Raw genomic sequence first — 17,055 nt, 5'->3', positions numbered from 1 at the left:
ATTTTAACCTATGATACATAGCTTTATACATACTTGAAACAAATTATGATTTTTCGTACATCATATTTTGACTACATTTTTAAAATTTTAACCAATATATAACACATAGAAGAAAATTCATTAAGGTACTTAAATAAAATATTATATCAAAAGAAATTGAGAAATATACAGTATATATCAATTGAAATTTTTATAATTAATATGTATCATTTGTAATATTGACATCTTGAAAAACATTTTATCAAGTATTTCTCGACCTCGCCTGTAATATCACCAACGGCAATTTGACACCTTCATTGTTTTCCCTTCTTTATCTAACTGGTCAGCAGTTTTCGATAATCCTTCTTTGTTTAACTGGTCAGCAGTTTCCTATATATTCTATATCGTCAGCTAATTCGTCAGCAGTTTAGTATCGCCCCTCAAGTCACGGCCCCCCCCCCCCCAAAATACGGTCCGCCCGTCCTGGTATGGATGGCCCTCTCTCACGATCCGCTCTGCCCTACGAACGTATACATCCTGGGCCAATGGGTAGTCCTTACAAGTTCCTCCACTGACATTTCCTCCCCTAACACACTTGACCCCCTATTTTGGGGTAGAAATGTCTTCATAATATGCATACATGTAGTCTGACTCACTTACCTCTCCATTTTTTTTTATTTTGTAATCAACTAATTAGTATTGATTGATTAATACAATTATTGATTTATATAAATTAGAAAAACAGAATCTTTTTACCACGGTCCTGAATATGATTCAGAGATGTACGTAGATATAAATTTGTATGTTCTCGTTACGTTCGCCTAACAACAATCTGTGTTTTATATATAAAACAATTGCTTATGAACCGAAAAATGAAACTAGCAAGTCCTCACATTGGTGCACTTACTAGTTTTATAACTCATTAAATAATTTGATAGGAGTTAACCTGATACTGCACAAAGGTGACGAAGTGTTATACCTTTACACAAGGGGGTGTGTGTGGGGGGGGGGGAGAGAGACAAAGTAAGATTATTTTAGGCCAATATCTATTCTCTCTAACATTCAAAAATAGTTTAAAGGCATATTGCAAGTCAGCTAAACAATTATCTTCTTTATACCAATATTAATAATGAACACCAGTCTGATTTACATAATTATAAATTATGTGCTATAATAATAAAAAAATCTATACGGACCCATAAATGTTTTCATATACTTTTTTTGGTTTTAAGTCAGAAACGATAAGATAGAGCACACCTACCTTCATAATTATAAAGGCAACATCCGACAACTGTGCCAGACAATCGATTTTTTTATTGGGGGGCTCAGTGGTGTAGATTTTGCTTTTCTAGAGAGAGCTAGCTCATCTAGTCAAAAGGTTAAATTCCAAACCAATTTAAGGCAAACATTTTTTCTGATTACACTTTTCTGTTAAGAACAAAAAATTATCGTAAGAATGTATTCGGCCACGTTATAATGCAATAATTAAAAAAAACCCTTCTTTTGTTAAAATCAGTTTTCAATATTTAGTCTGAAAAAAATAAAATTAATAAAAACAGAAAAAAGGAAAAAAATCATTTGATATTGCAACACTGTGTATTTTTTACAATCAGAATAAAGCTTGTGTAAATTTATGAGAAAGGTGCAATTTCAACAATAAATCATTTTAATGTTTGATAAGATATCTATGATATACTCCAATCAACTTTTATTCAGTTATTTATTTCCAATTTTAACACTAAATGGATAATTAATTTTGAACTGATTGACATCCTGTTCATAGATAACATAACAGTCTGTTGTTGTTATTGAGAAACTATCGTCCCATCTTGATGCAGGAAACGTGTAAAATGGTACAGTATTATTTGGTGTGAGACAAAACGCATCTGTTTGACTAAGTATATCTTTAAATTGTGCAACTTCTTGTGAAAAGTTGTCTCCAGCATTCCTGATCTTTCTTTCAAGTTCTTTATTAAAGAAATTATAAATCGCATATTCGAGCTTGTTCGTATATTCTAGATGCTTTATCTGGCTAGCGTTTAAATGGATGCCTTCGCGATGTCTTGTCTTTTTGGCCGCGTAAATTACGTCATATATCGACCATCGAAACAGTCTCTTGAGTAGGATAAGAGATTCGTCGAGTTTCTCAAGGATAATGACTAATGTAAATTCAGAGTTCAGTCTCAAAAGGTATTGCTGTAAAGAATTTTCAGATATATCTAAGTTTGTGATACCAAAATATTGAGAAATTACTTTGTTAACACCATATCGTGGTGTGTCCTTTACAACTTCGTTTATAAAATTTTGGTCACTTAACACTTGTAATTGTCTTGACCTGGTTTTCAGTTTGAAGAAGAACGCGTGACTTATAATTCTTTTTTCTGGCCTGCGTACAACTCCAATAATTGCTGGATTTCTAACAATAGAAGTGAAAAACTTGTGGCTATAGTTCGTGTGTATTACAAAAATATCATATTGTTTCTTTTGTTCCATCAGCAATTTTTGATCTAAATCATAGATTACTGATTGTTTTGGCAGGAACATCGACAGATTGTTTTTAAATCCAAATCTAAGAAATATGCATGCTACCGTGCTAGATCCAGCCTTTGGTATCTTCAAAAAAGATATCCTTGTCACTTTTTGCCTAGGATCACTCGAGGTGTTGTGAATTTCAGCGGTTTTGACGAAATCTGTTGGCCTCAGATAGATATATGTGCACCAAAACAAGAGCAAAGTGCATAGCAGAATGAGGGGTATGATAGATAAATCTCGATACTTGAAGCTGAAAGTAAACATATCAGATTTCATATAAATCAATGATAATTAATAAATAAACCAATTAAACTCATCTCAATAAATTGTAAGATGATCTTATGTCGTTCTGTCCAATGTCCAAGAATGTGCATGCCGTTCTGTCGGCTATATAACAGTTAGACGTTAGTATAAAACTTAACAAGATTTATACAACAGCAAACGCAAAACGATGTAGGAGCTACTTTTACTGTTGAAAACATTTTATTGTTTAATTAGTGTCAAACTAACTTAGTTGTTGACCAACTTTTTGTTTAAACATGTTTTGTTCTTTCAGATAGACACTACGTTTAACTAGACGGTTGAATAAACGCTATTGAAAACAGTTTATCCGAAATAGACAGTCAGAAATTTCAAATTTAGTTCTTCTCATTTGTCGAAAAAACAGGACAAAGACTAATAGTCCATTAAGTCCCAAAAATGATAAACATATTTTCTTAAAACCTTATTTCTGGTGCCCTGTTACAGTTTCTAAACAAATTACCCATTGGCCATATAGCTGTATCATTCGTTTGCTTTTTATGTTTTCCGTGATTAAGAATTTTGTATGAAACTCAAATACAAATCTTTGCAACTTTTATGACACATTATTTCTCATTCAACATACTTTCTACAGGTGATGAACATCAAGCATGCTCTATATCCGTTATTAAAAGATTTATTTATTTATTTATACATAATTATATATTGTATTCCAGCAGCATGGTCTGCAGTCATTTTTATTAATTGTTCTCTATCTAGCACATAATTTGTGTAAATCCAAGATCTTTGACCTATCTCCCAATAGCTTTGAAATTTACAATTTATAACTAATAAACTACTTTATTTTTCTTCAGCGCTTGCTTAACCATTTATTCATTTCATTCTCATCCATTTGGACAAACACATTAGAAATCTGATAAATGCTAGTAAGAATTTTTTTTTGGAACAACTACTGTCCATTGCTCTTTTACCTTCTTAAATTGTTCCTTATTAGCGTACAACTAAATATATATTACATAATCAATGTAGGTTTAGACTGTATTTTTTATGTAACAAAAGCAAAACATGACAAAAATCTATCAAAGTGGATGGTTATGATACAATACAGTTAATTCTTGTTTTTATGCAGTTTGGTTAACATCTCAAGTAACTTTATCGATGTCATTTTAAGCATAACTCTCACTTCTTTATAAAGATTATTATCGCTTTTTTCTAATTATTTTCATCACAAAAATATCAATCCAAGATCATTTTCGGATTCTTGGTATTGCTACATCCATATATGCATGTGTATCAGAATATAAAGGAAATATTCCAATACTTAATTTATTGAATGAGTTGAATAAAAATTATATTGTGCGAGCCTCTGGAGAGAGCATACTATTATTAAATTGAACAAGCACGATAAATGTGGCAACGAAAATACGCAAATGAAATGTTCTATTTATCACATAGCTAAAATAAATAACCATTTTTCAGTTATAACAGTGGCTGTTTCATTAACGCACCTACAGTGTAACGCTAACGTTTAAGCAAGTCCTTACGTTTTGTATTTAACGCAAATGATCTCACGTCAAAATAATCATGTGCACAGCTGTGTAAACTCGTTTTAACGAAGTCACAAAAGCGTTACAGAATTTCATTAGTATATTCAATATAACGAAAGATTTAATTAATCCATGAACCACTTATTCATAGTTTCTGAATTGCAATGCTTTTATTACATACCTGTTCATTTTCTGCTTCCGTTTGTATTCATCGTTTAGTATCTAATGAATTATCATGCCGCATATTGTACAAACTTATTGTTTTATTGGGCATTGTATATAGTGTAACATATTTTCCTATGCGTACTCTGTATGAGTTCTATATAATAATAAAAGAAGCGGGCGATTTCATCTCTTGAAAAGCCATGTTATGCATTATCTTTCTAACTCATCACATATAGAAGCAACAACAATGTGTGTAGCATGTGTGATTGCTTTTGAAATGAGAAATAATGACACGTGGGAGACAAAATGAAATTATATAATTAAAACAATGTTTTCTGTAAAATAATGTATATCAAAAAGATTCTTAAAATGTTGACTTAAACTATATTTACATGTACTTAATAGGCTGTTATTCATAAAAAAATAGTATGAAATTAGACCCTTATCGATATTTAACAAACACGCAACAATGATGATAGTGGACAACGATGATGATCCTCCCCTAAAAACACCGATTGTCTTTATCCAAAAGGGACATAACACTTACATATCAGATAAATCTGGCATACTAATTATACCCTCGCCACATTACTGGAATCACTTTTTCGAATCAGCCCGCCCCTTAGTCTGTCCGTCTCCGGATCGTGTCCACTATATAAATCAAATAGCCCGAGAAGGAATTTTTTTAAACTTGACTCAGATGTTGCCTCAACATCCGTGAATTCACGCCATCACTACTCAGGTTCAAGGTGAAAGTCATTCTTGATGGTCAAAGGTCATATATGAGACATGTTATTGTCTGTCTTCTCTAAAACTACTATATTTCTTTAAACTTGGCTCAAATTTTCATGTTAACAAGATAATGTATAGATCCTATGTCATAGACCCTATGTCACAGCCGTTTTCGGCTCAAGATAAAGGTCATCCTTATAGGTCAAAGGTTAAATATCAGACAATTTCGAGTCCGATCTATAAATGCTATACCAGTTAAAGGATTTTCTTTAAACTTGGCTCAAAAATTTACAAGGTGATGTGCAAGACCCATAACGCCGCTGTGCAGACTCAGAGGTCACAGTGACATCGAAGGTCAAACATTAGGCAATTTCGTGTCTGTTCGAAATTCTATACCCCTTGAGACATTTTCTTCAAACTTCACTTAAATGCTAATCTCTACAATGTCACTGTTCAGGCTTAAGGTCAATGTCAACCTTGAAGGGCATGTTTTGCACCAATAATTCTATACTTTTCAAATGACTTTTCTAAAACTTTATTCAAATACTTTCCTTCCAAAATAATGATAAATTGCACTACATGATAATCTGTGTCATAGATATCAGATGGGGGTATTCGTCATTCCTGTACAGCAGCTCTATAGTTGCAACCTGTATCCTTCATGTGCTTCCCGTCATATTAAACTCGGTCAGCCACAAATACCGCATAGGTAGCGTATGTTAATTCGCCATATCGAGTACGGACTCCAGGATATGTTATATATCATGCAATAAAAGTGTTAATTTTGATGCATAAAAAAAATACCTCCGTGTAATGTTTAAGGCTTATAAGAGGGCGATGAGCACCTTAACGTACTGTAACCAGATACAATAACGATAATCTTAAGGTGATATAGCCATGATAAGGATGGTTATTGCCGTTCAAGCCGTCTCTAATTAGTACCAGGGGTTCACACACCCTATTACCCTTCACCGCCGTCTCTGTCTGCATTAATTATAGGGCGGCTCTCCTAGGCTTCAGCCAGGACATCAGCAGCTGGTCTGCAGGTACATGCCCCGGTTTTCCCTTTTCACCGACATGATATGCCTCTCCACAATGTGCACGTAACGAGGAAAGTAATGAACCTTTCCGGTTTTTCGTAGCGGAACATTTAGCCACATCTTTTCGATTCATTGCTATGTCAACTGCTCACAAACAGTATCACAAACATAAGCACGTGTTCTTTTGTGCAAACCAGGTCAACCAGTGAGACTATGTATTATCTCAGTGTAGCGATTGGATGACAAGTTAGCAAATTTACATTAAACTGTTTTTGAAACACCGGAACGGTCCATTTCGCTCAAAGGGAGATTATTTTATGATATTTTGACCATTACTGTATTGGCAAGAGAAATGTGCCGAACCATGAGGTTACAAGGGCTAACATTTCGGGCTTCTAAAAGTTAGGGTTAGGGAGAGGACAGGCCGATTAGTTCTTATCAAACCCTGGCCCCTTCCTACAAATATGTACAAATGAATATATATATATATATATATATATATATATATATATATATATATATATATATATATATATATATATATATATATATATATATATATATATATATATATATATATATATATGTGAACCATTTCATATGCATTACCATTATTGTTTTGGTACATACATCATAAACAATATATTTACACCACGATTTATTAATAAATATGTGATTTACACATATTCGTGAAGTTGTATTCATAAGGCCCCTGTATATATTAACGGTGAATGAGCCTCTGCTGCAGTATAGACACATTAAAATTGTCAATTTAGTTTGCAAGTATGAACATGGGCATATATGTAGTCTAAATAAATAAATATTGTATTCTTTCTCTTTTTTTCACAGACATGCATTTTTGTTATGTAATTTTTTGTCCCATATTTTGTAAGGTCTAGTAAATCTATTAAATATCTTATAGATATCAGGGACAATAAATTATACATTTAAACTGAGTATATTAGCCTAGGAGCAAGCTTACTGCTTTTTTCCAGACAATTCAAACTGCAGTACTGTACAGTATATCCTGTACAGTACTGTATGCCTTTTTCGTCACTAAATGTTGTCCCATTATTATTAAATCATTCATGACCCTTGCTACAATCATAAAAATTTTGTACTATGATGCCTACAGTACTACTGTATAGATAGATATTCAATAGCGTCCTTAGGCCTTCATTTTTGGAAATTTGGAAACGGTAATCACTTTCTGACATCCCTTTCCTGGAGGAGTCAGTCAGTTTGAGTTTATTTATACTCGGCGCCGGTTAAACCATCTGTCCGAGAATATAGCATCCGTGCCGGTCCACTAGGGTAGTCACATCGGGGACGTCTTTTTCATGCTGAATCTTCCTGAAGCCTATTCTTCGTTCGTTGGTGGTAGAGGAGTACGACAATACTGGCCGAATAGTAGGACAGGCATCATGTTCCATACTGGTCAATAACAAAAACGGCTCTCGTTAGCGCCAACCCTCCAGAATTAGTCACGACAGGTCAACCAATCACCTCTGGTACTTAAGATGACTTGACCTTGACCTGCCGTGTGCCTTCTCCGCCACGTGCACGCCTCTGGAGGGATTTGGAGAAGGTAATTTCCTGGAGGAGGCGGAGTTTCGAAGTCACATGCTTATGACATCACAGATAAACAAGATGGAGGCTTCCAAAACAGAGGCGCGGGAAATAGTCCAGAAAAAATACCATTTTTCTGGTTCAAACTCCCTTCAAAAATTGGAAGACATCTTTCAACACGAGAAACAAACCAACTCTCTTTTCGTGTAAGTAAAGACCCGTAAATAAGCTTAAGATACCCTGTATGTTTAATTCTATTATTGTCAATTTTGTTAGAAATTATACCGAAAAGCGAACGGAACAAATACGCGGAAAGTGTTACTGGACACACAGGGACCCCTCCTGACCTCCCCACTCACAGGCACTAGACACAATTATTTTACCCAGGTCTCGACACTAACTTTTTCATCAGGTGGTATGCCGGACCACTGGATCCAAAATTCAGGTGGTCCTTTCTGAACACAGGTGGTCCATCTTTTTTTTTACTCATTTGTTTTTAAGGAAACTTCAGATTTAGAAGAACTACACTTAAAATTGGTAACAGAAACATATTTATTATTAGATTTATATCAACTGAAGAAAACATGTATTTTTTCTATTTCAATCTAATCAGATAGTAAGTCATTGTAATGTAATCCTATTTAGTATTTATTATCTCATTGAAAAATACATGACAGTACTCATACTTGGTTAAGTGACTTCTTCCGCAACTCAAGTTAGAGAATTATTAAGTGAAACCATTTGTGAATGACTTATTCCCTTACTGTTATTCAAATACTCATTGCTGTTTCCTGGTACATCTTATAAGAATAATAATTGCTTTTTATAGATTAACATTTTTAATTAAACAATTAAGTTATTATATTCTTGTCTTTGAAACAATGAAATATTAATTTAATGATAAACAGAAAAAATCCTACTAATTGAGCTTATCTTCCTCACAGAATTATTATACATGCTTGTTTGTTGAAATTTATTTATTTTTGACAAAGTATTTATAACCTTTTAAAAAACTTTAAATAAGAAAAAAATGGATCTCTGATCGTTTAAAAAAGTAGCCAAAGATTACTAAATATTTAATAATTCCTTTGCCTATGTTTGCACCATTAATCATGTGTTTATCCGATATCCAATAGTGATACAATGTTATAAATTCAATGCAGTACTAGAGACATTTGAATGAATTTTCTACTTTTTTAACTACACTGTTAGCGAGTTACCGGTAATAAAAAGTTATGGATGTCTTAAGATCTTTTTGAACTAATGAGATGAATGAACATGTACCTGTACATCGGAGAAATGGTTTTAAACAACAATTAAAGAACACGTTTTTCGACCAAATAACCATTCTCCCAGATGAGCCTTGCACCATTTGGAAAATTCAAGTGGTCTAATGGACCAGTTGCCTGTAAAATTAGGTGGTCATTGCCAAAATCAGGTGGTCTCGGACCAATGGACCACCGCTAATGTCGAGGCCTGTTTTACCCATATACGCTCATAATACTTTATATAAAGAATATTCTTTATATATAGTATAATGTATTAATGAGCGTATATCAGTGTTTATTCTAGGAGGGGGGATTCACCCCTATTTTTGAGAATTCACTCCTATTTTTTCAGAGGCAGGGGGAAAATTTTACATAGAGAAAGAAGGGAAATTTTTTTTTTTTTTTCTACATTATACTGCTTTAAAATCGTTTTCGATCACTCTAAGCAGGTATACATTGTATACATTTAAGAAACAGCTTTAAGATACAAGGGAATCCGGGAACCAGTCCCTAGCTCTTATTGAATAGACCCCTTGGTTCTTTTACATGAATTACGGACAGGGCGGACCGTGAGACAGGGCGGACCGTACCAGGGCGGACCGTGACTCGAGACTAGGCGGACCGTATTTTTGGACAGGGCGGACCGTCACTCGAGACAAGGCGGACCGTGATTTAAAAAAGTATTTATATGTGGACTAATGTAATTATTGATGTTTTTGTTCTTCGTATTGATATTTCAATTCAAATATTCAATTAAAAATATAAAATACAGTAAGTTTTAAAAGTTCTTTGATGTGTCTTATTGTTTAATAAATTATATTTCAGTGTTCATTTTATTTCATGTGTCTGTGCTTATTATGTAAATTTTAATAAGATAGTTTTGTTTTTCAAATATGTCACTTCATTTTTTTTGTTATTGTGTTGAATTGCAAATAATTTTAATGTGATGTTATTCGCCATCATTGTTATTTCGTGTATTGTACAACAAAATATGTTTTTTTATGTGTCTAATTCAGTAATTGTTTAATAAAGTTTATCAATTTTAGCAGCGTTAGCGCCTTATACAAACAATAACATTGTTATATCCCGATAATTGGTCAATTATCACTTGCGTAAGTCGACGCAGTTACAAATAATTTCTTGAGAAATTTTTTTTAAACTACTCTAATATACTGAAACAAAAAAGAAACTTTCTCCAAGTTTGAATGTAGATATGTTAGTACAGTTTTTCAATCCTTTTGAAACTCGATTTTTACGTTGAATAAACATTTCGGGCTTTTATACGGGATTAGCTGACCGATTTTGCAAACAAAACGAGTTTTACGAGCTACTACATATATACAAGTGTGTACATCTATGTGGTACCCTTGACAACTGGCACATGATACTTTGCGAAAGTTTCCATTTTTTTGGTTCAGTATATATATGTTTCATATGTTACATAGAAAGGTTTAGATTGAAATATTATAAAGAATACCAAAATCATCCACAATTAAATACTTTCGTCTCGAGTGACATCGTCCATTCAGCAAATTAATATTCAATTACACATGAACTTTTAAAATTTATTTTATATTTTTACTTTTATATATGCATTGAAATATTAAAACGAAGAACAAAAACATCAATAATTTAATACTTTTATTACATTAGTCCACATATAAATACTTTTTTAAATTACGGTCCGCCTCGTCTCGAGTGACGGTCCGCCCTGTCCCAATATATGGTCCGCCTAGTCTCACGGTCCGCCCTGTCTTGCAGGCCTTTTACATGCCCAGTGTATAGCACTGATACATGCGAGGATTACCTGGATTTCTTACCAGTACACCTCTAGGTAGGTGGGAAACACTGAAAGTGTCTCTGAAAAATCCCAAGGGTGTAACCCAGGATCAAACCCGGGACCTCAGGAGTGATAATCAGTGGTTTAACCAACTGAGCTATCGCGCCAAAAGATCAACAAATATAATCAATTCTGACTTTTCGATAAAAATCCCCCCTATTTTTCGAATCCTAGAATAGACCCTGGTATATGGGTAAAATAATTGTGTCTAGTGCCTGTGTCCCCACTGGCACTGTAGAGAACTGTCTGTATTTGTGCGATATTTTGCAGACAGTTTCTCCCCATTTTATTCTTTTAAAAAGATCGATTTTTTCTTAGTTGTGTGGTAAGGTATGGTAGTGTAACCGTAATTCACTTTGATATAAATGGGTTGACGTAGCCTACAGAGCCCCCTCTTGACTAGATCTACCGGGTTGAGACAACTCGGCCCTATACCAGCTCGGCACGGGTCAACTTGGCCAACTGAAAAAAAAAAACATTAATTTTTTTCTGATTACTTGCATGTTATCAAGACCATCTAATGTATTATAAATGAAAAATAAGAGATATCTGCAGATCAGGTATACTATTATATTATTGATAGTATCCCTGTTTCTCGTATTATCGTGGTTTCTCATATTTTCGTGGAATTATTAAAACAGATGGAAGCGACACTCGCGACTTCTGTCGATATCCGAAAACATGTCTATTTAGCAGAGCTGTTTTGTCTCTGGCAAAAATAACTAAAGAAATGAGACAAAAACAGATAAAAAACAAAATAACTGTGGAAATTATTGCAAAGTCAAGAGGAAAACATTAAATAAATCAGTTTTTTCTCCAAGATCATCAATTTTTAGCTCACCTGTCACAAAGTGACAGGGTGAGCTTTTGTGATCGCTTTTCGTCCGGCGTCCGTCCGTCCGTCGTCCGTCCGTCGTCCGTCCGTAAACTTTTGCTTTAAATGACATCTCCTCATAAACCACTGAGCCAATTTCATCCAAACTTCACAGGAATGTTCCTTTGGTGGTCACCTTTTAAAATTGTTCAAAGAATTTAATTCCATGCAGAACTCTGGTTGCCATGGCAACCGAAAGAAAAATCTTTAAATATCTTCTTTTAAACAACCCTAAGAGCTAGAGCTTAGATATTTGGCATGAAACATCTTCTAATGAGTGTCTACCAAGTTTGTTCAAATAAAAGCCCTGGGGTCAAAATTGGCCCCGCCCCCGGGGGGTCATTGATTTTCCCTATATGCATATAGTAAAAACTTAAAAGATCTTCTTTTAAAGAACTGTAAGAGCTAGAGCTAAGATTTTTGGCATGGAACATCTTCTAGTGAGTGTCTACCAAGTTTGTTCAAATAAAAGCCCTGGGGTCAAAATTGGCCCCGCCCCGGGGGGTCATTGATTTTCCCTATATGCATATAGTAAACACTTAAAAAATCTTCCTTTAAAGAACTGTAAGAGCTAGAGCTTAGATATTTGCATGAAACATCTTCTAGTGAGTGTCTACCAAGTTTGTTCAAATAAAGCCCTGGGTCAAAATTGGCCCCGCCCCAGGGGGTCATTGATTTCCCTATATGCATAAAGTAAAAACTTAAAAAATCTTCTTTTTAAAGAACCCAAAGAGCTAGAGCTTAGATATTTGGCATGAAACATCTTCTAGTGAATGTCTACCAAGTTTGTTCAAATAAAAGCCCTGGGGTCAAAATTGGCCCCGCCCTGGGGGTAATTGATTTTCCTATATGCATATAGTTTAAACTTAAAAAATCTTCTTTTAAAGAACCGTAAGAGCTAGAGCTTAGATATTTGGCATAAAACATCTTCTAGTAAATGTCTACCAAGTTTGTTCAAATAAAAGCCCTGGGGTCAAAATTGGCCCCGCCCCAGGGGGTCATTGATTTTCCCTATATGCATATAGTAAAAACTTATAAAATCTTCTTTTAAAGAACCAAAAGAGTTAGAGCTAAGATATTTAGCATGAGACATGTTCTAATGGGTGTCTACCAAGTATGTTCAAATAAAAGCCCTGGGGTTAAAACTGGCCCCGCCCCGGGGGTCATTGATTTTCCTTATATACATAGCAAAAACTTAAAAATCTTCTTTGAAAAAACCCAAATAACTAGAGTTTAGATATTAAGCATGAAACATCTTTAAGTAAATATCTACAAAGTTTGTTCAAATAAAAGCCCAGGGGTCAAAACTGGCCCTGCCCGAGGGGTGTCATTGTTTTTTACTCTATGTGTATAGTAAAAACTTAAAAAATCTTCTTTTAAAAAACCCAATGAGCTAGAACTTAGATGTTTTGCATGAAACATCTTCTTATGGGTGTCTACCAAGTCTGTTCAAATAAACAAATAAAAGCCCTTGGGGTAAAAATTGGGCCGGGGGGGGGGGGGGGGGGGGGGCTATATACAGGTGAGCGACCTCAGGGCCATCATGGCCCTCTTGTTTAGTTTTTCCATGTTGCAGAAACCTGTATCAGGTCTCTAACACAAGGCGCTTTAAATGACGGTTTCACACTACTATATTTTACAATACAGCTCAAAGCATTTGTTCCACAAATAGATAATATACAAATCATATGAACTCCAATTAAAAACCATATGATGAAACATATTTATCCTTAATATCAATTTTTAGTTTTGACAACAAAACAATAAAACATATGACTACAGTACAATGAAAAACTGTAGTATTCATTGCTAAATGCTAATATAACTAATAAGTAAACATAAACATAAAATATTTTAGAGGGATAATGTAAACAACAACACATAATTGAGTTCAAACTATTTTTAGAACAAACCAAATCATGTGGTACCAAAAAGGCGTCAATATGATCCTAAAAGTTTGATTATGGCCTACCAAGCTTTTATTAAAAAACACAAAAAATTACAAAAGCTAAGCTATTTAACACTTAATTAGGGAGTTGCACTAATGATTTGAACTGGTGTGTAGAATAAAATCATCACAGAGCGACCAGCCTTAACAACCAATCAAATTCCACGATAATATGAGAAAGCACCTGCTTCACATAAAGGGTGAAGGTCAGCATATACAAGCGGAAATAACTTAAGTTTTGCTTTCGGTTACGATCTTTCTTCATTTATATTGTCTTAAAAGGGCATTTTTCTGTGTATCAGACTAAAAAATACTGTACCAAAAATTTTTAATAAAAATTATCCAACCAAGTTTAGGCCGTAGCCCCACTATAGTACGAGAAAACAGGATACATAGGATGGTCCCCTATGGTACCACTGTTCTTATTATTTCCAGCAAATTGTGCAAATAAAAAGAACTTGTATTTACTATTTTATTGAATTGTGTTTTGTTGTCGCATCTTGACATTAAAATACACATGTCATTGATAGAAATAACTCCAAAATTTAAATTAGAAACATATATATTCAGTCAGCCATGTTTTGAATGGGAGCTTAAATGGATATCACTATGGTACCGTTTTATGTTAATTGATGGCCCTTTTTTAATTCAGTATAATTTTTTGTAACAGAATATGATGTCACTACAGTTTCAGCAGACGACCTTCACTTGTCGGAACATGAAATTATAAGTTTAAATGTTAAATATGGGGTAAAATAAAGAAGTATTTTTAACACACACCGGCAGCTTTGGATTTTCCTATCAATGACAGAATTTATTTGAAATGAAAAAAATTCTATCCAAATTCACAAAAATCAGCACTTCCACTTTCACTTTAATGAATTAATTAGATGGAAACAGTATTTGGTGGCATTCAATGTGTAAAGAAACAAATTTTCTAATTACATCGGAATGGGCAAGGACGCGGTACCTGAGGGGAGTACTATACTACATTGTATCTAATCTCATGCAAACTAGTTAAATCCGCCCAAAGTCAGATCGGCCCCAAGTCAAATCAGCTCAAAATCAGTTGAATCGGCCTCAAAATTAGTCAAATCAGCCAAACAACAATTATTAAAAGTCAAATCGGCCCCAAAACTAGTCAAATCGACTCCAAAACTTGTCAAATTGGCCCCAAAACTAGCAGAATGGGCATCAAAACTAGTCAAATCGGCCCTTAAGTTATTTGTTGGTTATTGAAATGACTGATTATTGTATAGACTGTGGAAGTGTTGTGAGGAAACGGCAGGAGGCAGTCACTTGTGATGCTTGTGACAGATGACAACATAGGAAGTGTAATACCGGCGAGTTACTTTAATTGACAAAACTTCAGGAGTAAAAATATTGCCATTACATTTGAAAATATCATCATTGATTGATTGATTGACTAACAGGTTTAAATACTTAAAAATAATGGTGCATTAATTGCCCTAGCAAAATAATTAAAAAAAAAAAAAAACATATCTATATCTAAATTCAATTTTTAAAGAGCAGTTTTTACCTTGACTTTTTTTTTTTGAAAAAAAAGGAGAGGTATTGCTATACTAGTCTTATTTCTTGGTGTATTGTCTTCATACTTGGCCACAACAACCCTTGGGACAAGACCTTTCAGTAGACCACACTAACCTTGACCTTCATCCATAAATGACTTTGACCTTCAAGGTTAAAAGTCCAAATTTTGCTTGTTCATGCTGTTATTGACTGTAACTTTGTTATTTTTGAATGGATTGTCTTCAAACTTGAACCTAATAATCTTCAAGGATATCCCTTAAAAATAACCAGCCAGACCTTGACCTTCACTCATAAATGACCTTGACTTTGAAGGTCAAATTATTGAATTTTAATATTTTTGGCTATTATTGGCTGCAACATTGTTATTTTTGAATGGATTGTCTTCAAACTTGAACATAATAATCTTCTAGGATAACACTTAAAAATAATCAGACAGACCTTGACCTTCACTCATTAATGACCTTGATTGTTTTTGCTGTAACTGTCTGTAACTTTGCTATTATTGAAGGGATCAACTTATATTATAACAAAACATACTTAAGACCACCTTGTCACCACCATGTGACACCACCAGCACTTGACACCACCAGCACATGACTTCACCACATGTCACCACCTTGTGACACCACCACATGACTCCACCACGTGACTCCACACAATCCACCACATGACTCCACCACATGTCACCATAACATGACACCACCATGTGACTCCACATGTCACCACAACATGACACCACATGACCACACCACATGTCACCACAACATGACACCACCATGTGACACCAGTGTCACCACCATCGACTTCACATGTCACCACCACGTGACACCACATGCACCAGCCAGATCACCACCACGTATCACCACACATGACACAATGTGACACCACCATGTGATACCACATGTCACAACCACATGTCAACACCACATATGTGCGTGTTTCTATTTATAGAATTGCGTGTTTCTGTTTATATATATATATATATATATAAATTAGTATATTCAAAGATTTTGTTCAAACATTCCTTTGTTTGCTTTTAGAGAAAATTAAAAGTCGAGCGTTGCCCCCGTCTGGCGGTGGCTCTTGTTTCCTTGTTGCCATGACAACCAGAATTCTGCTTATAATTTAATTCTTTGAACAATTTTTATGCTCCCCGAAAAAATTTCGGGGGAGCATATAGTCGCCGCCTTGTCCGTCCGTCCGTCTTTCCGTCCGTCCGTCCCCTTTTCTTGTCCGGGACATAACTTTGTAACAACAAGAGGTATCAACATGAAACTTTGTAGGTAGATAGATCTCATTGAGTAGGTGTGCAGTGCACAAGAACCGTAACTCTGCCTTGCCTAACTTTTGAATTATTCCCCTTTGTTTATTTTTACACTTTGAACTTTGTCCGGGACATAACTCTAAAAGTATAAGAGGTATCAACATGAAACTTTGTAGGTAGATAGATCTCATTGAGTAGGTGTGCAGTGCACGAAAACCGTAACTCTGCCTTGCCTTATTTTTGAATTATCCCCCTTTGTTTATTTTACACTTTGAACTTTGTCCTGGACATAACTCTAAAAGTATAAGAGGTATCAACATGAAACTTTGTAGGTAGATAGATCTCATTGAGTAGGTGTGCAGTGCACAAGAACCATTACTCTGCCTTGCCTGATTCTTGAATTATTCCCCTTTGTTTATTATGCCACCGCAGCATCTGCGATGCGGTGGCATATAGCGATTCACCTGTGTGTGTGTTTGTTTGTG

At 34.6% G+C, this 17,055-nt stretch overlaps 2 protein-coding genes across 2 annotated transcripts; both read right to left on the bottom strand.

The window, feature by feature from the left end:
• Positions 1–1,695: 1,695 nt before the first annotated feature.
• LOC132714420 (galactose-3-O-sulfotransferase 2-like) lies at positions 1,696–2,523 on the bottom strand. Its single transcript, XM_060697308.1, has one exon. The coding sequence runs from the start codon at positions 2,521–2,523 to the stop codon at positions 1,696–1,698; it is 828 nt and encodes a 275-aa protein (XP_060553291.1).
• Positions 2,524–10,862: 8,339 nt separating this feature from the next.
• Positions 10,863–16,425, bottom strand: LOC132714422 (uncharacterized). Its single transcript, XM_060697309.1, has 2 exons — positions 15,844–16,425; positions 10,863–11,395 (listed from the first exon to the last, which is right to left on the bottom strand). The coding sequence occupies exons 1-2, from the start codon at positions 16,082–16,084 to the stop codon at positions 11,220–11,222; spliced, it is 417 nt and encodes a 138-aa protein (XP_060553292.1). The 5' UTR covers positions 16,085–16,425; the 3' UTR covers positions 10,863–11,219.
• Positions 16,426–17,055: the final 630 nt, after the last annotated feature.

Source organism: Ruditapes philippinarum, unplaced genomic scaffold, assembly GCF_026571515.1.
Source record: "Ruditapes philippinarum isolate M1 unplaced genomic scaffold, ASM2657151v2 ctg6638_1_1_1_1, whole genome shotgun sequence".
Taxonomy (NCBI): domain Eukaryota; kingdom Metazoa; phylum Mollusca; class Bivalvia; order Venerida; family Veneridae; genus Ruditapes; species Ruditapes philippinarum.
The sequence above is the reverse complement of the archived record's forward strand: the minus strand, read 5'-3'. Positions and strand labels throughout refer to the sequence as shown.